Source organism: Phodopus roborovskii, unplaced genomic scaffold (genome assembly GCF_943737965.1).
Source record: "Phodopus roborovskii unplaced genomic scaffold, PHOROB, whole genome shotgun sequence".
NCBI classification, from domain to species: domain Eukaryota; kingdom Metazoa; phylum Chordata; class Mammalia; order Rodentia; family Cricetidae; genus Phodopus; species Phodopus roborovskii.
The window spans coordinates 4,131,717-4,147,910 of NW_026126415.1; the positions used below are offsets into that span (position 1 = coordinate 4,131,717).

The 16,194-nt window shown below is 40.7% G+C and overlaps 1 protein-coding gene across 3 annotated transcripts in view; it reads right to left on the reverse strand.

Annotated features, from left to right (window-relative positions):
- The window catches only part of Parp8 (poly(ADP-ribose) polymerase family member 8), a 161,690-nt gene that overhangs the window by 43,900 nt on the left and 101,596 nt on the right, over nt 1–16,194 (reverse strand). For all 3 annotated transcript variants that reach the window (XM_051183087.1, XM_051183085.1, XM_051183084.1), the window contains exons 9-11: nt 7,607–7,667; nt 7,090–7,180; nt 680–746 (exon numbers count right to left, since the gene is read on the reverse strand). In XM_051183087.1, the coding sequence (XP_051039044.1) occupies nt 680–746; nt 7,090–7,180; nt 7,607–7,667 (219 nt within the window). The remainder of the gene's footprint in view (nt 1–679; nt 747–7,089; nt 7,181–7,606; nt 7,668–16,194) is intronic.

A 16,194-nucleotide genomic window follows, 5' to 3' on the forward strand; every position in this document is an offset into this window, starting at 1 on the left:
ATATAAATGGTAGGTCATAAATGCTAATGATGACATATTGAAGAAAGTATCTGCCTATTCAAATAAATTCTACTTTGTTTGAGGGGGGAAACCATGTCCATTTACAAAGAGATAAACTAAGTTGTTATTAATAAAGGACTGAGGCATAAAGGGAGAGAATGAAAGCTCACAAAGGAGTGTGTCAGAGGCATAGATACGGGGGAAGAATGGCTCAGAGACATTGGGAGCTAACCAGCTCCCTTCCCCAGGACACATGAATAAGCAGCAAAAACCACCAACTGGATATTGGGAATGGGTAGTGATAAAAGGCTGTCACTCAGCAGGACAGAAAGACAAACAAGCCAGCCCAAGATGAGCCCCGCAGGAGAAAGCGCTCCAATCACGGAACCATCTCCTGGCCTGGGCTATCCTGGTGGGCACATTAGAGAGAGGGGCCCCATGTGTGCATGAGCAAGAAAGGTGGATTGTGGCGTGTGGAAGGAAGAGAGGCTAGAAGGGCCCGGGAAGCTAGGAAGGGAGCTCTGAGAACTGAGTCGTGGACACAGCACTTTGCACCAAGACTATGTCCTATCCCCAGGGACTCGCTGGAAAGAGATGTGAGCAAATAAAAACTGAGTAAAATAAAACAGATTCCATTCTCTTGGAAAGCAATTCGGTCCTTACCCCTCAGCAAACTTACTTTTTCAGCTGATGTCCCAATCCAAATCGCTCTTTTGTAGAGATCTGAAAGACATCAACCGTTGGCACTGGAAACAGGGGGGAAAACAGTTAAGTAATGACCTGGAACTCAGCCACAAATGAGGACTGAATTATTATTAGTGTACGTTTGCAGATACACCCCTATACACACAAGGTACACACACTGTCCTTGGCAGCACTGTTAAAACTACATCGAGTGTTACAGATAAGATCATTACAGGCTACGTATTGATGTAAATATCTGCATATGTTAACGCAGAGTGTATAGAAATATGAAGAGTGATCCCAAAATAGGCAATAGTTCCAGCAACCACACTTAGGACAGTCAGGGAACATTTCAAAATTACAAGTGAAACATGCTATTATACAACACAACTTTTATATTTTTATTTTACATGTCGATCCCAGTTCCCTCTCCCTTTCTCCCTCCTTTCCTCCCTCCCTTCCTTCCTCCCTCCTTCCCTCCCTCTTACCCTCTCTGCCCCCTCACATGCACCCTGACCACCCTCCGCTCCCACCCCCCCCACCCCCATTCCACATGTAGGGCTATGCCATCCAGGTGGGGTCAAGTAAATCTGTCAAGTTATTTGAAGTAGGGACTGGGACTTCTCTCCTGTGTCTAGGTTAATGTGCCAGGGAAAGTAAGGGATGTCTGTAGCAAGTGTCACCCTTCTAAAAGTCACAGCACTCAGATCACACATGTTCCACGGTGCTTAGCCCACGCTCTCCCACTCGGGGATGGAAGACTCCATGCCCTCCTGGAGAATGGTCTAACCCTTCTGTAAAAGTGAAGGACACTGTGCATATCAGTCCCATCTCATGTGTCCAAACAAGAGATGACTTCATTAAAAGAAAAGTCCTGAATTTTTTTTTTCAGTACTTTTTTCAAAGGAAAGGATAAGAAATGAGTAGATAGAGAGGTGCCTCAGTGGTTAAATGTGCTTGCTGCTCCCGTAAAGGCGCCTCAGTGGTTAAATGTGCTTACTGCTCCCGTAAAGGCGCCTCAGTGGTTAAATGTGCTTGCTGCTCCCGTAAAGGACCCCAGCTCAGTTCCCAGCACCCACATAGCGGCTCATAAATGTCTGTAACTCCAGCTACGGGAGATCTGACATTCTCTCCTGGCCTCTTAGTGCACAAGGCATGTCCATGGGGCTCGGACGTATATGCAGCAAAACACTCGTAAAATAAGAATAATTAAAATCAGAAAATGAAACACACTGTGTTTTCCCTAAGATTTCAAAGGTAAAATCTTCACACAGACAGATTAAAAAGTGACTAAGGAGAGAAGGGAGAGAAATCTAAAGGGCCTTGGCCTACTTTTAAAGTACAGCAAGATCTAAAGACTCTAGAAGAATTAAAAAAAAAATGCTTCAGTGGAGAATGTGTGAGATACATAGAGAAAATTATAACATCTGACAATGATGTTTATCCAACGTATTACAGGTAATTCTAAAAAGTAAAAAAGGCAATTTTTAAACCTAATCATTGCGTGCAAACCTAGTGTAAATACTTCATTAAAATTATTATTTTAAGGAAACTATGAATAATAAATAGTGACTCACTCAGTCACTAGCAATACAATCTAAGTGACCTCAAAACTTAGCATATACCGAAACAGTTCACAGAAGTCTACCTTAACAATATTTCAAAGATCAAGTGATAAAATGACTAATACTGTCAAAAATGAATGTAATTAACTGTAACTAATTCTATTTAATGAATTGATGTAAAATGTCAGTCAGGGAAACAGCGTGGAGGGGAAAGGGAAACTTTCCCTTCATTAACTGTAACAGCATTTTATAAAGCATTTCAACAATGTTTTTAAGACTTTACTTCCTCAAAACCAGTAATATGAGTTAAGAACTCTTAAGTCTGACTAAGCAAGCCAGCACCTGTGGGTAAACTCATCTGAAATAGTTAAGCTTCGCCAAAAGAGAAGGGGAAAGGAGGCCACAGCTATGGCAAAACATAACACTAGACACGGTGACAAACATCCTTGTATAAGAAAGGCAAATATCCCTGCTTGAGAGATGTCTGTGGAGTAGCCATGCCTGAACAGAATCTCTACAGCAGTACGCCAAATGCTCAGGACACATGACCAGAAAGGGGATGGAAGGAGAGTACTGAGAAACAGACTCCAGGACAAGGCCTGGCCACTGAACTCATGGACTCCCCAAAGCTGCAGTTAGCTGCAAAGGATGTGCATAAAGCTGAGACCCTGCTCAGAAGGCCTTACCCTCCCTCACTGAGGGTTTACAACCCTCTGGATGATCCCTCTGGACCCCTGCGGGGAGGGGGGGCGAACAACCCGCCCACAAAGGTCAACTAAAACCATCTTCATACCATATATTTACATTATGATTCATAACAGCAGCAAAACTACAGTTGTGAAGCAGCAATGAAAATAATTTTATGGTTCGGGGATCACCACTACACGAGGAACTGTGTTGAAGGGTCGCGGCATTCGGAAGGTTGAGAACTACAGGTCTACAGGCAAATTAATGTTTTCTTCAGTGGTGTAGACCCTGAGAAGTTGCCCATGTTCTAGTAAATAACATAATATTCATGTGTAGTGGGATATTCACTTTGTCTCCTTCTGTAGCACTGACCACGCCCATTGGGGGTGGAGCCATGGGCGGAAGTGACCTGAGGAAGGAGGTCGGAGGGGGCAAGGAAAGGCTCTCTTTTTCTGGCGTGACTTGGACAGGAGAGGATCGGGTTGAATTTCCTGGTGTTCATCTGTCTAGGTTGTAAGTTATTTCTCCCTGAATAAACATCTATTCGGCCTATTTGTTTATCCTGATCCTTATTTACCGCGATATTCATGCTCATCCGAAACATCATAAGTAAACTCAGTGGGAGACATACACACGCATACACACACACACACACACACACACACACACACACACACACACACACACGGATATACACTACATCTGAGTGGGGGGGTTCTGTTGTCAGAAGAAGGGCTCAGCAATAGGGAATATGCTGAAGAGAGAGGATAATGCCGGTGAAAATGGCGAAAATTCATTATATACACTCTGATCATCTAAGCATAGGTGCAGAGATACCAATAATGAGATGATTTAAGCAAAGGAGCTTATTAATGACAATTGTCCAACGTTTCCAACAAAACAGGGTTTATGCCTTTAATCAGGAACAGGACTTACATGTCAGCAATTTTATGCAACACATATTACTATAACAAACTTAATCATTTTAAAGCATGTTTAATAAAAATTATCCTCCTCTTTTAATGTAAAATTCTTCAAGCTGGTGTTGTTCATACATTTCTAGAACATAGGAGTAAAAGCTTGACAAGGAGAACTGTTAATTAAGTAGGTCAGTCTAAATCTTGGATTAGTCACAAAGAAATACTGTCTCATTTGATGACACCGCCACCTCTCAAGGCTCAGGCATCAACTTGTAAGAGTGGGCAGAAAGATTGTAAGAGCGAGAGCCTCTGGATGAATGAAGCAAAACGGTGTTTTCTGGCCACGGCAGGGCTGTTGCACGCATGAGTTCACAGCAGCCGTGACTAAATGCACAAGATCAAGCCAACCAAAACCACAGAATGCATGTGAGAGACTCCCTGAGTGCCCTGCCCCAGCTCACTAGATCCTGGCAATTGATGGCTACTGTCAGAGAGAGAGTGTGTGTGTGTGTGTGTGTGTGTTTTCTGCAAGGATTTAAGAGAATATCCAAGCACCAGAGGATGGCCCATGCAATTAGCAACTAGCAAAAGCACTAAGTGAATTCAGAAGGTTTTAAAGGAGAGGGACATTGAGGGGACAGAAGAGGAGGGAGGGAGGGAGAGAGAGAAGGAGGGAGGGAGAGAGGGAGAGAAAGGAAGAGAGAGAGAGGAAGGAAGAGAGAGAGAGAATATGCATGTGAAATTAAGAGGAAAACCCATCAGAGGTGGAAAGGAGGGAATTAGAAGGGAGTAGATTTTATCAAAACACATTGCATGCATGTACGAAATTCTGAAACAATAAATAATGTAATTAATGTAAATAGTGTAACATTGTCTTGTGAATAAAATTTAATACAGAGCGATTTTCTTTTTCACCATTTTATCTGTTTGCAATAATCAAAATCATAAGTTAGGAATAAAACCTAATTTTCTGTCCTAGAAGACTTGGGTGTCTCCTCTCATCAGAAACAGTCTCTCTACCTCTACTCATATGTTATGCACCATAGTTCATTTTAAATCAAATTCTTCCCCAGATTTTCAACAAGAAAGTTGTAACTATTGGTGGAATTTACTGGTGAGACGGATATGTAAATAAAAGTCAAACGAGCTGCAATTTAACTAGTGTATTAGAGAATTACGGGAAAAATAACCAAACCAGGCCTTTCTTGCGTTAAATGTAGTAAGTAGAAGAAAGTAGAAGCACATTGTACTATAGAAAAGAAGGGTCTGAACAGACGTCCAGGGTCCTACTGGCTGATTCCACACGCCCAGCCTGTGAGAGAAAGGCCACCAGCACATCTCACACAAGGGCAAACGAACCACAAGACGGAGAGAATATGTTCTAGGGTACCGACCACGAGGAGTCTCTCTACCCTCAAGGGGCTGAGGTTCCTCTCCTGCCATGCCTGTGTGAGGTTGACGTTGGAACGCTGTCCATGAACGAAGCTGTGCGGGAAAATTTCTGAGAGCTTGTGAGGAAACTCCAAGGAAACAAGACAAGAGTCTTGCAGTCTCCGATTCTCTGTAATATGGGTGTGTGCTTTTGTGCTCCTCCCAGACGCAATAGTAAGAGTGGGCTTTACTTTGGATTATATCCATCATTTTTACCCATAGTTATTCAGAATGATGTTTCCAAGCATGACTGTCCTCCTGATTGTACACAACGTGAACTCACATGGACTTTGCTCACATGACCTTGCTTAGCACTCTGGTGGAGACCCGAGGTGAAAACAACTTACTGGGGAAACAGTTCCCTCAGGAGAACCCAGTAAATGGATATGAGGAATAATAAGGAGAAATGACAGATAATATGCATGATGATGGAGTCAGTTGTGGTCAATGTATGTGTTACGATTATATGGATACAGACTTCATTTTCGTCTCATAGACAACTCAATTTTATTCCCAGTTTAAATATTAAAAGAAAAGAGTTCGGGAGCTGGAGAGATGGCTCAGAGGTTAGGAACACTGGCTACTCTTCCGGAGGTCCGGATTTCAATTCCCAGCACCCACACGGTGGCTCACAACCACCTGTAATGAGATCTGGTGCCCTCTACTGGCCGGCATGGGTACATGCAGGAGGAACGATGTATACATAATAAATAGATCTTTAAAAAAAAAAGAAAGAAATGAAGGAAGGAAGGGAGAGAGGGAGGGGGAGAGGGAGGGAGGAAGGAAGGAAGAAGTTCAGGCCTGACAGCCCCATATGCTTCAACCTCTGTCGGGATAACGTCAAGCATACAAACCTTGTCTCCAGACACATGCTTTTTGGACCTTGTCCAGCACAGTGAAAGAAGCCCAGAGACCTGGATGTGTCAAGTGTGAGGCTGTAGGTACAGGCCAGATGATCCTGAATCAACAGGAGCTGTTTCTATATCCAGCAAGATGTGTTTCCAACTTAGTGAGGCCGTGAAACCCTGCAGCTTCACATCCCACCTGACTGAAAAGCAGTGAGGAGGAGCCCTGTAATTAACCCAGCTAAGCCTATGGGTGTGTGTGTGTGTGTGTGTGTGAGTGTGTGTGTGAGTATGTGTGTGAGTGTGAGTGTGTGTGTTTGCGTGTGGTGAGTATGTGTGGTGTGTGTGTGTCTGTATGTGTGAGTGTGTATCTGTGTGTGAGTGTGTGTGTGAGTGTGTGTGTGTGTGTGTTTGCGTGGTGTGTGTGTGTGTGAGTGTGTGTACATTCACATCCGGTAGTAGAAAGACATTTTAGCCCTCTGGTGAGTTTGGGCAAATTTTGTTTACGATAGAATCCTTTGTTTTTAATAATAATCAATTGAATACAGCAGCATTATCCTACAGGAATTCAAACAGCAAAAATGCTACCATGGCTCCCCGTTTTCTAAACTAAATTCTCTGGAAGCCATGGGTTGGATGAACAGGAAAATAAAAAAGTAAAAACAAATCTTAAGGTGAATTCAACATACAGATACTGGGCCACAATTGTACTCAAAGCTTCTGGGGTTTTGTTTTTTTTTCCGCAAACAAACTGTTCACTTTATGGAAGCCTATGCCGTTTAGCATCATTTGTTTTACTCCCTTAATTATATGGGTGACAAATCAGCTTGCTTAGTACAGAACCTACACCATTATGGAGGTACTTAACACTGAAGTTCAGGGTTATAAACGAACACTCACTTTGCTAAAAGCACAGTATAGAGTTAACCTTGAAAACAGCAGAGAAGTGAGCCTTACCCGGGCCATTTAAATACTGTGTAAGTGAACAGTGTAGTCGGACGATAATAGGTTCGGTTCGAATCACTTCCCAAGCCACAGCAATCTCCTCCTGCAAATATATTGAATAGATATGTTTGGCATCTTTTAGACCTTAAATTTAAAAAAAAAAAATCATAGCTTTTAAACTTAAGCTAATGGGATCCATAAATTATAAGAGCCTACAAATTATTCCAAAGAACAATGCTGTGTAAAAAAGGAGACCAAAGCATTCTTTCATTTTCAGCCTTTATACATGACAAATAGAGATGGGAACCTATGTAATGAGGCACTATAATTACAACACAGACGTTTCGGGATGTATAGGAAAACGACAAAAAAGATGTATTCTCCCAGCTTCACTGATCAGCCTTCATAAATCACGTTAACAAAAGCAGGATGTAACCGTGCTACAAAGCAACGCAAAACCGAGTTCCTCGGGGTAAAGATGAATGTACCTTAAATGTGCAGGCCGCGTTACAGGAAATGAGATACTTACGTCCAGAAAGCTGACATCGATGTGCAGGTCAATGTCTACATCATCGATAGCTCCGTACTCCCTGAAAGCAAAGGTTGACATGAATGATTCCGATTCCATTTCCCTTGATAGTGTTATTGTAATTAAAAACGTAGTCACTAATTCTGATTGCTATTTTTTCTTGAGATTGGAAATGACTTTGGATATGAATAAAGTCTATTTGGACTAGCTTCTTTCTTTTGTCTATTTGCATACATAAATTCAAGAGTTTCTTGATCCATGATGGTACCAGTTCCCCGAGTCACATTAGTTAGTGTCCCTACGTGACTGCTCCAGGATCCCCACACACTCAGAGAACAGGGAGTTGATTTTAAAGGCAAGAAGGGAGTTTCTGGTCTGAGGAGACAAAGGGGACTTAAGATAAAATGTTAATGGATTCTTCTTCTCCCTTGGACACGGCTGGTTTGGAAAATGGTCCAGGTGCTGTTACTGACACTGTACCGTGTTCTTAGTGTAGGTATCCCGAAGTCTGATCCAGAGACACGCAAGTAGGTAGTGATAGTGTGATCCACATAGGGCATTCTGGCCAATACCCAGTTTGGGATTTGTTTATTTCTTTCCTTTTTTTATATTCCTTGCATATGTTAAGCCAGCACTCTGCCTGTGAACTCTACCCCTGGGCTAAAAGGGCATTATGAAGACCAACTTTCCGACAGCATGGTTTTCAATTTAATGACAAGGAAAAGAAATAATATTCTTCATACACATGCCTATATTCTCATATGCTCATGTAATTCTTATGAAGTTATGAATAGTATAGAGAATCAGGGATAAAATATGGAAATAACCAAAATTATAGAAATTAATAGACAATACTAAAATCGAGCTCAGAACTGACAATGTCTTCAGTACCTTATGTACATGTCACAATTTAATGTCCACAAAACATGCCTGGAGATATGTCAGATGGGAGAGTGCTCACTAAGCACACATGAAAGCCTGGGACGGATCCCCAGGAGCTACATAAAACTGTGAATGGTGGTGCATGCCTGGATCAACACTCTGGAGGTTAAGTCAGGAGCATCGAAGTTCAAGGTTAGCCTCAGTTACACAGTGTGTTCAAGGCAAGTCTGGATTCATGAAAAATAAAGGGGGGGGGAAGAGGAAGAAGACGGAGTGGGGACAGAAAGGGGGACCCACAAACATTACAGATACTATTTCCTACTGTTTCCACTGTGTTTGCATATGCTTTATAAACACCACAGCTCTGGGGCAACAGTGCTTGAATATTTCTGTTTGTCAGTCATTTACACAAGCTTTAAACTGGCCCAATATTCAATAACCGCCTCTTTGTAATGGGTAACGGTTTAGAAATAAATGAACAATACCATCAGGTCCTCATGATAACCTTGTGAACTAAACAATTTAAGGTTAATATTAATGAGGAAATTCACAAGCAGGGAAGTAAAATAAAAGGTGTCAAATGAAAAATTAAGAAGCCAATGGAGCCACACTACATAATATCCCACCTGGGCTTAGGCAAGTAACTGTTACTGAACTCAGTGGGCACACATGGAAAGAGAAACCGGTGCAGGAGGGGTACTTGTTGAGAAGGGTTTCAATAGAGGAGGGAGGAAATGAAGGAGGATGAAAATATCTAAAATTGATATGTGAGGCTGTGAAAGAACTTAAAAAGTCAATGGGGGAGTTTATCCACACACATACTGTATACAGTATGTAGAACACAGAATGACACTCAATATAATTGTTATGTATTGGGTACGCTAATAATGCAAACGCATGACTGTGGCATGTTTACAGGGTTCTAAGAATAAAATCTTATGACTGAATGAGCATATGATTTCACATATAAAGGAATCTAGCAGGATACTTTAGTATTTTTGTTTCCATGACCCAAGAGGTATAAAGGTAGAAATAATAACATAACCTCACTTTTTCCTTAAAGATATCAAACTGTGAGACACATCTTTATTCTTTAGGAAATATAGTTTTTTCGTGCTAACGTTTTAACAAGTAACTATTGACATAAGAATTGACTTTTTAAAACAGCATCATCATATCATCTATGTTCTTCATAAAAGAAAGCCACACGTTTCTATGAAATTATGCAACAAATATGACAAAAATAAGAACCAAACAAATACATTTTTTATGCCTCTAAGTTATAGAAACAGAAAAACGTTTTCTGTACTGGTCAGGAAAATAAATATTTTAGGAATTTTCAGGCATGGCCACTCTGTTATACACTGTTCTATTTTGCTTTTTTTGTTCTACTATTTTTCTGCAACTCCAAACCCATCTGTACTCTATTAGATATTGGAAACAGGCTCAGTGGTCATAATTTAATGAGCCTGAGCATAGGCAAATGGTTCATGAAAAACATAAATTACCTATGTCATACATGTAAAAAGCTAGTCAATGCAGTTACGAGATGTGTCTTGGTATGAAGGGGATATTCCCCATAGTCTAGGGTATTTGAATATTTGATCCCAAGTTGGGGATGCTTTTTGGGAAGCCTAGTATGTCTTTGAGTGAACTTTCAGTGTTTGAAGTGATTCCATATTCACTCCATCTCTTGCTTATGGTTTGAGGTGTGAGCTATCAGCTCCTGCAGCCTGCTGGCTCCACTCCACACCATAAACTCTAACTCTCTGGAAACCCAAGCTTAAACAAATGAGTTCTTCTAAGAATTGCCCTGGTCATGGTGTTCTATCACAGTAATAGAAAAGCAAGTAACAGAAGATAATCAAGTATGTGCAAGAGAAGCCTCTAGGGAATATGTGGTCTTGACAATAACCATTCTATTAACAAGGGTTAATCCAAAGAAAATAACAAGGCATGGATGCAGAATCTTACCTGGGTCAAGACAGAAAGAGGAAATATTGGAAATAATTCAATTGAATAACAAACACACTACAGTATGCCAATGTTAAAATTTTTGTTTGGACAGCTCAGTTGAGAGATCCTTGCCAACAAGTCTGACCTGAGTTTGATCCCTAGGACACAGGTGAGGGAAGAAAAGGATAAACTTGATGGGAGATGCCATTCTGTATATGTTTCTCATAATGGTTAATGAATAAAGCACTGTTGGCCAATAGGAAAGGAAGATAGGAGGGACTAGGAGACAAGGAGGAAAGAGGAAGTAGGAAGGAGGAGTCAACATGGAGAGTCTGGAGAGAATAGAACCGCCAGCCGCCTCTCGCTGGTAAGACCACGTGGAAATACATAGAAATGGGATAATATTTAAGACAGAGCTAGTGGATAAGAAACAAGCAACCGGGCCAACAAAATTAAATCATATACAGAGTCTCGGTGTGCGTTATTTGGGGCTGGTGCGGCGGTAGGACAAGACTGGCGGCGGGCGGAAAAAAACTGTACTCCTTACAAATGGCGCCCACTTGGCTAATAAGAACTTCCCCTTAAAATTTAACAAAAGCTTAAAAAGGGGTTTTAAAAACAAAAGAACAGAGACAAACAAGGTTTCCTGGTAACACCATTTTTCTGGGTTGCACTCTGTTTTGTGTGAGACAAGCAAAAATTTCCGCGGCTCCTTTAAGGGAAGACTCCTAACTCAGCATAAGCGACAAAAAACCACATGGCTTTAAAAAAGCACTGCTAACAATTTATTGGAGTGTATGAGAGATGGCGATGGCAGTGACCACATCTCCAAGCCGGCAGCATGCCTGTTGGATGGCAGCGTTGACCAGGGCAATGACCACAGCTTTCATTGCTGGCAGTAAAGGTACCCACTGCCATCTTTGATAAACCGTGGCTGACACAGCTGTGACTTTCATTTTAGTAATGCTGTTGTTTACCAGATAAAGACTCGTGGCTAGAAAAAGATAAAGATTCACAGTAAAGACAGATTCACATTAAATAAATCTCTAAAGGTTTACAGTGTGTTTTAAAAAATACGTAGGCTTGGGAGAGAATTTAAAAAATGGTTTTAAAAAGACAGAGAACAGCTAGGTGTGGTAGCACACACCTTTAATCCCAGCACTCGGGAAACAGAGGCAAGCAGATTTCTGTGATTTCAAAGTAAACCTGGTTTGCAGAGTAAATCCAGGACAGATAAAAGTTACACAGAGATAGTCTGTTTCAAAAAATGAAAAAATAGAAGAAAGAGAGTAATAATAAAGCCACATAAAAATGAAAAGCTCAGAGAGAATCTGTGTACTGTATGACTTTATATTGTCTTTATATCATTTGATTGATGAGGAAACAACTGTCAAAGGAAATACTGGTGGATTAATTCAATTTACATATTTTAAAAATGCTTTGACTCCAAAATTTAAGTTCAAGGACAAGTTACTGGGGAAAAGGATTTCTCTTTTTGTTTCCACAGAAAATAAAAGGCTGTGGATTCCTTCCAGACTAATGTGGTTTGATCAAGCCAGGCTCTCTGAAACAGAGTCGCTGGTGATCCAACATTCAAAACAGCTTGGACAAAGCAGCCTCGCAGACTACAACCAGGATTTCTGCGTCTTCTTAGGATTTCCCCATGACAGCAGCCCTGTCAGCAGGAAATAGTTTGGAAAGAATGACGCCCAAATTCCCAAATATTATTTAGAAATGTTTGTTTTCATTTAATTGGGCTTGGTTATAAATGGTTAATGACCATAACCAATCTCTTTTTAAAGGTAAAAAGGAGATTATGGTATAGATATGAATACTTTGTTTTGGAATGGATTTCATTTATTGATACAAATTTAAGGTCAATTTTGTGATATGTATATTTCTCTTCTTGTTTATGTATTGTGTTTATATAGCTCATTTAAAAATGTAATGTATAATTTAATACAGATTTTAGATAGTTACCTATAATAGTCAAAACTTATAGCTAGGTGAGTTAGGTTTTCTAGATATACAGAGATATATTTGAGATAGATAGGCATTCTTCAAACCTTTCAAAGACCTACAGAATATGGCATTTAAAATGGCTTAGGGTTTTTCTTGACAATGAGACATAATTGTTCCTGGCAACACCACCTGCGTCAGAAAGGAAGATGGACATTGAAGAAATGCGTTATGGAGTAAACTTCCAATATGGCAACACTAGCCATTGGGCAAGATACTGCTCTCGTCTGGACTGTTTGACTTTGTGATGTATAAACTGGACATGCAGGATCCATAGAAAAGTAACTGCTGATTCAAAATGGACATTGCTACAGAGTTACTACTTCATGGAAAAGTCTGCCAGAGAGTCTGCAGGACACAGAGAAAAGTGACTAACAAATTGCCAATACAAAAAGACAGTTTAAAGTCTCCTGCTTTGCTGAAGAGTCTGCCAGACACACTATGGCCTATGGGTTAAAGATGAAAGATTACAGAACAACTTTGGTTGACTAACCAGGCAATGAGTTGTCTCTGTCATTTCTAGAGTTTATATACTATCATTCTGTGGTCTTTGAAGGAGTTGAAGACAGATAGTTATGGTTATAGTTTTCCTTAGTTAAGCTTAAAGATAAGTTACATATAGGACTTTAGACTCACAAATATAAGATAGATAATAGAATAGTTTCTTTTAATCTTGCTAAATGTTAATGGACTAAATAGTGTTAATTGTGATTCTTATTTGATAACTGTTGTGTTATATATTTTGCTATGTTAAGGTTAAAACCCTTCTTTTTATTTAGACAGAAAAGAGGAGATGATGGGAGATGTCATTCTGTATATGTTTCTCATACTGGTTAATGAATAAAGCACTGTTGGCCAATAGGAAAGGAAGATAGGAGGAACTAGGAGACAAGGAGGAAATAGGAAGTAGGAAGGAGGGGTCAAGATGGAGAGTCTGGAGAGAATAGAACCGCTAGCCACCTCTCGCTGGTAAGACCACGTGGAAATACATAGAAATGGGTTAATAATTAAGGCAGAGCTAGCCGATAAGAAACTAGTACCTTGCCAATAGCACTGTATCAAATACAGAGTCTCTGTGCATTAATTGGGGCTGGCGTGGCGGCGGGACAAGACTTGGTGGTGGGCGGAAAAAACCCTACTCCTTACATTAACTTTTCCAAGCTGTCCCTTAGACATCTACAGGCAAATGTCCACAAGCATATTCCCTTACGCATTCATGCCCACACACACACACACACACACACACACACACACACACACACACACACACACACACACTGTATTAAAAACAATGAAAAACAACCATCCTTCCTACTTTTTTGGCTACCTCATATATATATATATATGTATATATATATATTTTTTTAATTAGAAATAATCATATTTTACATATCAATCCCAGTTCCCTCTCCCTCCCATCTCGCACCAACCTCCCCATCCTACCTCCATCTACTCCCCAGGGAGGGCAAGGCCTCCCATGGGGGATCATCAAAGTCTCTAGTCATTTGCAGCAGGGTCTAGGCCCTCCTCCATATATCTAGTCTGAGAGAATATCCCCCCCATGGGGAATGGGCTTCCAAAGCCCATTCCTTCACTAGGGATAAATAGTAGTTTCACTGCCAGAGGCCCCATAGACTGTCCAGACCTCCCAACCAACACCCACATTCAGGGGACCTGGTTCTGTCCAATGCTGGTTCCCCAGCTGTCAGACTGGGGTCTCTGAGCTCCCTCTTGTTCAGGTCAGCTATATGTGTGTGTTTCCCCAACATGGTCCGACCTCCCTTGCTCATCACTCCTCCCTCTCTACAACTGGATTCCAGGAGTTTGGCTCAGTGCCTAGTTGTGGATCTCTGCTTCTGTTTCCATCAGCTGCTGGATGAAGGCTCTAGGGTGGCATTCGAGGTAAATCATCTTAGTTTTCATGTTTGTTTGTTTGTTTGTTTTTGTGGAGTTCAGTAAATAGAATGTCTCACCCTCACAGGCCTGGAAGAACATTTGTATAATATAATAAATACAGTGTCCATTTTAAGTTTATAAAAAAGTTACACATTTTATGAAACCATATACCTAAGCACTGACTAGGAAGGTGATACTATTATATGTGCTAGAAACAGAAAAGAAAAAAATGTACAAACTAACTCTTTTAACAGCATCATCATAGAACATTCTTCTTGAGAAAAACAGTCTCACTATGTGGTCAGGGTTGGCTTTGAACTCATGGTTCTTCTGACTCAGTTTCCCAAGGGTGAAATTGCAGGCCTGAGTCCCCACGCCTGGCCAGACATCATTATTTTTACTTCAATCTCACCCTAGTCTTTTTCCTGTATAGAATATAAAGGATTTCTTTTTCTTGCTATTTCAATTCCGCAATACAATTAGTGCTTTCTATGTTGTTCTTCAAAATCATGCATTTAAATAGTTGTAATTAGAGTAAAGCAACTGTTAAATAAATAAAACACTTGGATGCGTTTGATTCTTTTGCATCATAAGTACTGACAAAATGCCTCCTCAGAAAGAAATCTCTACACACCTGCCTTCTCATAGCAATTGTTTCTGGAATTATGAAGCCAAATGCGTGTGATGAGTTATTTGAGTCTCAACATATTACTTATACTGTTATTTAAAGGGTTGGAATTCACAACAGTCAATTCGTCAAGGTTACAGCTTCCCACTTGTTCATCATGATGCCTTTTCCTTCTCTCCTCCTTACAATCCCATTAGAAGAATGTCTGAATTTGTCTTAGCTTAAATAGTGTGGGTAAGAGGCAGGGAGGAAGGATTCAGACATACACAAACTCCTAATCCATAACGGATTCTCTGTAAGTAGCTTAAAGAACCCAATAGAAAGCCATGATCAGAACATGGCATGTCACATTTTCAGACCACTCATTATGTCTTTAAAAGTCTTGGGGAGGGGGTTGGTCAATACTGAGTTTCTTCCCTATTTCTAGTGTGAATTTTTTTTTCTAAAGGAAATGAAACGGTTACACAGGCTTTGTTCTTACACCATCATTCTGAATTCACAAATGGCATTGTGCATATGCAAACTCATTTCAGTGGCGATGCCCTTTTTACATAATGCTGGTAATTTCATGTTTCCCACTGAGAGACACGAAGCGTGATTACAGTTTGTCCAGATGGAGTGACCTAGTTATCAAGACCGCTTCTGTATCCAAATAACTTTCCCTGGCTCAGATCAATAACAGAAACACGGTAACAAGTCGAATGCTGGTGTATGAGAGCAATTCCAACTGGATGTGGGGTTAGGGTTATGACAAAACAATTTCATGTACCGCCTTGGCTTATGTGCTCTGAAAAGAGCAAACCGAATTGAAATGGAATATTTTCCCCTTAGTTTTGAGATGAGGAAAATTACAGAGATAGGATCTAACATGGTTGGTTTACTCTGGAATGGCAGGGCTGGGAAGATCTGCTACACAATGTCCCTCTCTGACCCACAGCCTGACGTCTGGTTCTTTAAAGAGCTTCTCCTTAAGTTGATGCATTTCGAAAATCATATGATTCTTAAGATACTTGCAGGTGATACTGAATATTCAAAACAGACCTGTACTTTCCAGAAGCAATGGTGCGTGTCTCTAGGTGAGGCATGTAGGTGAATGAAGAGTTCAAGACCTGTGTGGGCCCTGTAATCAAAGCAAGGACACCTAACTGCAGCTCCCAGTGATAAGGTGCAAAAAAGATGCAGGAGCCTACTGATATGACATATCCCA